Consider the following 2,232-nt stretch of genomic DNA (forward strand, 5'->3'; position numbering starts at 1 on the left):
GCCGCATCCCCCCCCCCCCCCCCCCCCCCCCCCCCAGCCTGTGGCCTCGAGCATGCGGCAGCCGGAGCGTTCTCATGGCTCTCCTTCCTGACTGCAGTCCATCCAGTTCCTCAGTTGCAGGGAAGACCAACGCCAGGGACCCCACAAAATGGAGCATCACCGAAGAACAGTTGGGAGCCCAGCTTCCCTACGACCTTCTAAAGCCTCGGGGTCGCCTGGCACAGAGTGACCCGTAATGAGTGCAGGAGGAGGGGCTCTGCCCTGCGCCCTGGGGGACCGTGCGGCTACAGGAAGAGTCTCTGGAGGTGAGGGTTTTCCACTGACTGGTCCCTTTCCCTCAGAGTTCAAGGAGGCCTTCTCCCTCTTCGACAAGGATGGAGATGGCACCATCACCACCAAGGAGCTGGGGACAGTGATGAGATCCCTGGGACAGAACCCCACTGAAGCGGAGCTGCAGGACATGATCAACGAGGTGGATGCGGATGGTGAGCCCCAGGGAGCAGTGGAGCCCCACTCACAGTCGGCCCTAGCGGGGAGCAAGGAGCCGCCCTCAGGGTGACAGACGGGCCTGCCTGTCGTCTGTCAAGGGTCTGGGCCATCTCCAAGGGCCCAGGTCAAGAGCATCGTGTCCCTCCACCTCAGGGAACGGGACCATTGACTTCCCGGAGTTCCTGACCATGATGGCCCGAAAGATGAAGGACACGGACAGCGAGGAGGAGATCCGAGAGGCGTTCCGCGTCTTTGACAAGGTGAGCAGCCTTCCCGGGTCCGGCTCCCGCCGCCTGCCGCCCCGCCCTTCACTTCGCTCGCTGCTGAGCGGGGGCGACGGTGGCCTGGCACTGCCTCTGCCTGTCCCACGTCCCACGGGGAAGTGTGCAGTAAGCCCTGCGCTCCCCCAGGACGGGAACGGCTACATCAGCGCCGCGGAGCTGCGTCACGTCATGACGAACCTGGGGGAGAAGCTGACGGACGAGGAGGTGGACGAGATGATCAGAGAGGCCGACATCGATGGGGACGGCCAGGTCAACTATGAAGGTGAGTCCCGGCGCTCCGGCCGCGGGCAGGCCCCAGCCGCGCCCTGACCCCGCTCTCCGTCTCCCCGCAGAGTTCGTACAGATGATGACCGCCAAGTGAAGGCCGGGCAGCTGGTGATGCCCTCCTCCGACCTCTCTTCTCGCGCGCGCTCTTCAACACTCCCCTGCGTACCCCGGTTCTAGCAAACCAATTGATTGACTGAGACTCTGATAAAGCAACAAAGATTTGTCCCACGCTGCATGACTGCTCTCTCTCCTTCCTCCTGAGTCTCCCTCCACGCCCTCATCTCTTCCTGTGGCCCTCCCGCTCCGTTCACATCTTCCAAGGCCTGACGCATCCATATGGTGACGCCCCCATTCCCCTTAGGGGAGCCCCTGCCTTCCTCCTCCAGCCCGGGTGGCTCTCCTCCGTTTCGGTTTGTTTCCTCTCGTTTGTCCTCTGATTTCGGGTGCTGGGGTGGCTGCCCTGTCCCGGGACCTGCCAGGGAGGGGAGCGGGGCCGCGCCAGGCGGAAGAGCATGCTCTGGCTGTTGCATGCGAGCAGCCCTGTGACTCCGTGTGTAAGTCCCAGCAGCCTGTTGGGGCAGGGGTGCAAGAGAGGCATTCCAGAAGGACTGCGGGGGTGGAGGAATCGTGGTGGTGCCTAGATTTGGCCCAGGAGAGGAGGTCGAGGGGCGGCAAGGGGGTCTTGGAAGCTGGCATTCTTTACCACTTGAGGGGGCCGACTCAGCAAAAGGGGGTGGACAGAGTGGACAGACTCAGCTCCTGTGGCTGCTGTCGCAGAACCATCCGACAGGTGTTCTGGGGCCGGGCTGGGTAGGGGACTGCTCATTTGGCCACTCTGCAACTTGGACCTGCCCGTGTGTGTCCCTGAAGCGACCTCCATCTGTTCTGTACATACCTGGTGCTAACATCCCATGCGCTCCCTCCTCGTGCCACACCCCCCCTCCACCCGAGGCTGTCGGAGGACCGGATGTGCTGATGGTAGCCTTGTAACGTGCTGGTCATCCTTTATCCTTTATCCCCCTGCAAACTTTGATTTTGTCCCAAACCATGCCGGGCTAGCTGAAGGGTGGGGAAAGGGAAGGCGAGCCCCACCTTGCTCTCAAGAGAACACACCTGCAATAAAACCGAGCCGCCGGCCAGCTGCCAGAGGCCGGCCGCCAGCGGCTCCGCCTCCCGGCCCGCCCGCGCCCCC

General features: G+C 63.3%; 1 protein-coding gene across 1 annotated transcript in view; it reads left to right on the forward strand.

Annotated features, from left to right (window-relative positions):
- Window positions 1-1,275, forward strand: part of CALM3 (calmodulin 3) — a 10,139-nt gene extending 8,864 nt beyond the window's left edge. Inside the window, exons 3-6 of the mRNA XM_006142101.3 lie at window positions 342-485; window positions 643-749; window positions 900-1,035; window positions 1,106-1,275. Coding sequence (XP_006142163.1) covers window positions 416-485; window positions 643-749; window positions 900-1,035; window positions 1,106-1,134 — 342 coding nt within the window. The 5' untranslated portion in view covers window positions 342-415 and the 3' untranslated portion in view covers window positions 1,135-1,275. The remainder of the gene's footprint in view (window positions 1-341; window positions 486-642; window positions 750-899; window positions 1,036-1,105) is intronic.
- The last annotated feature ends 957 nt before the right edge of the window (window positions 1,276-2,232 follow it).

The sequence above is a fragment of the Tupaia chinensis genome, unplaced genomic scaffold (genome assembly GCF_000334495.1).
Source record: "Tupaia chinensis unplaced genomic scaffold, TupChi_1.0 Scaffold000067_1, whole genome shotgun sequence".
In the NCBI taxonomy this organism is placed as follows: Eukaryota; Metazoa; Chordata; class Mammalia; order Scandentia; family Tupaiidae; genus Tupaia; species Tupaia belangeri.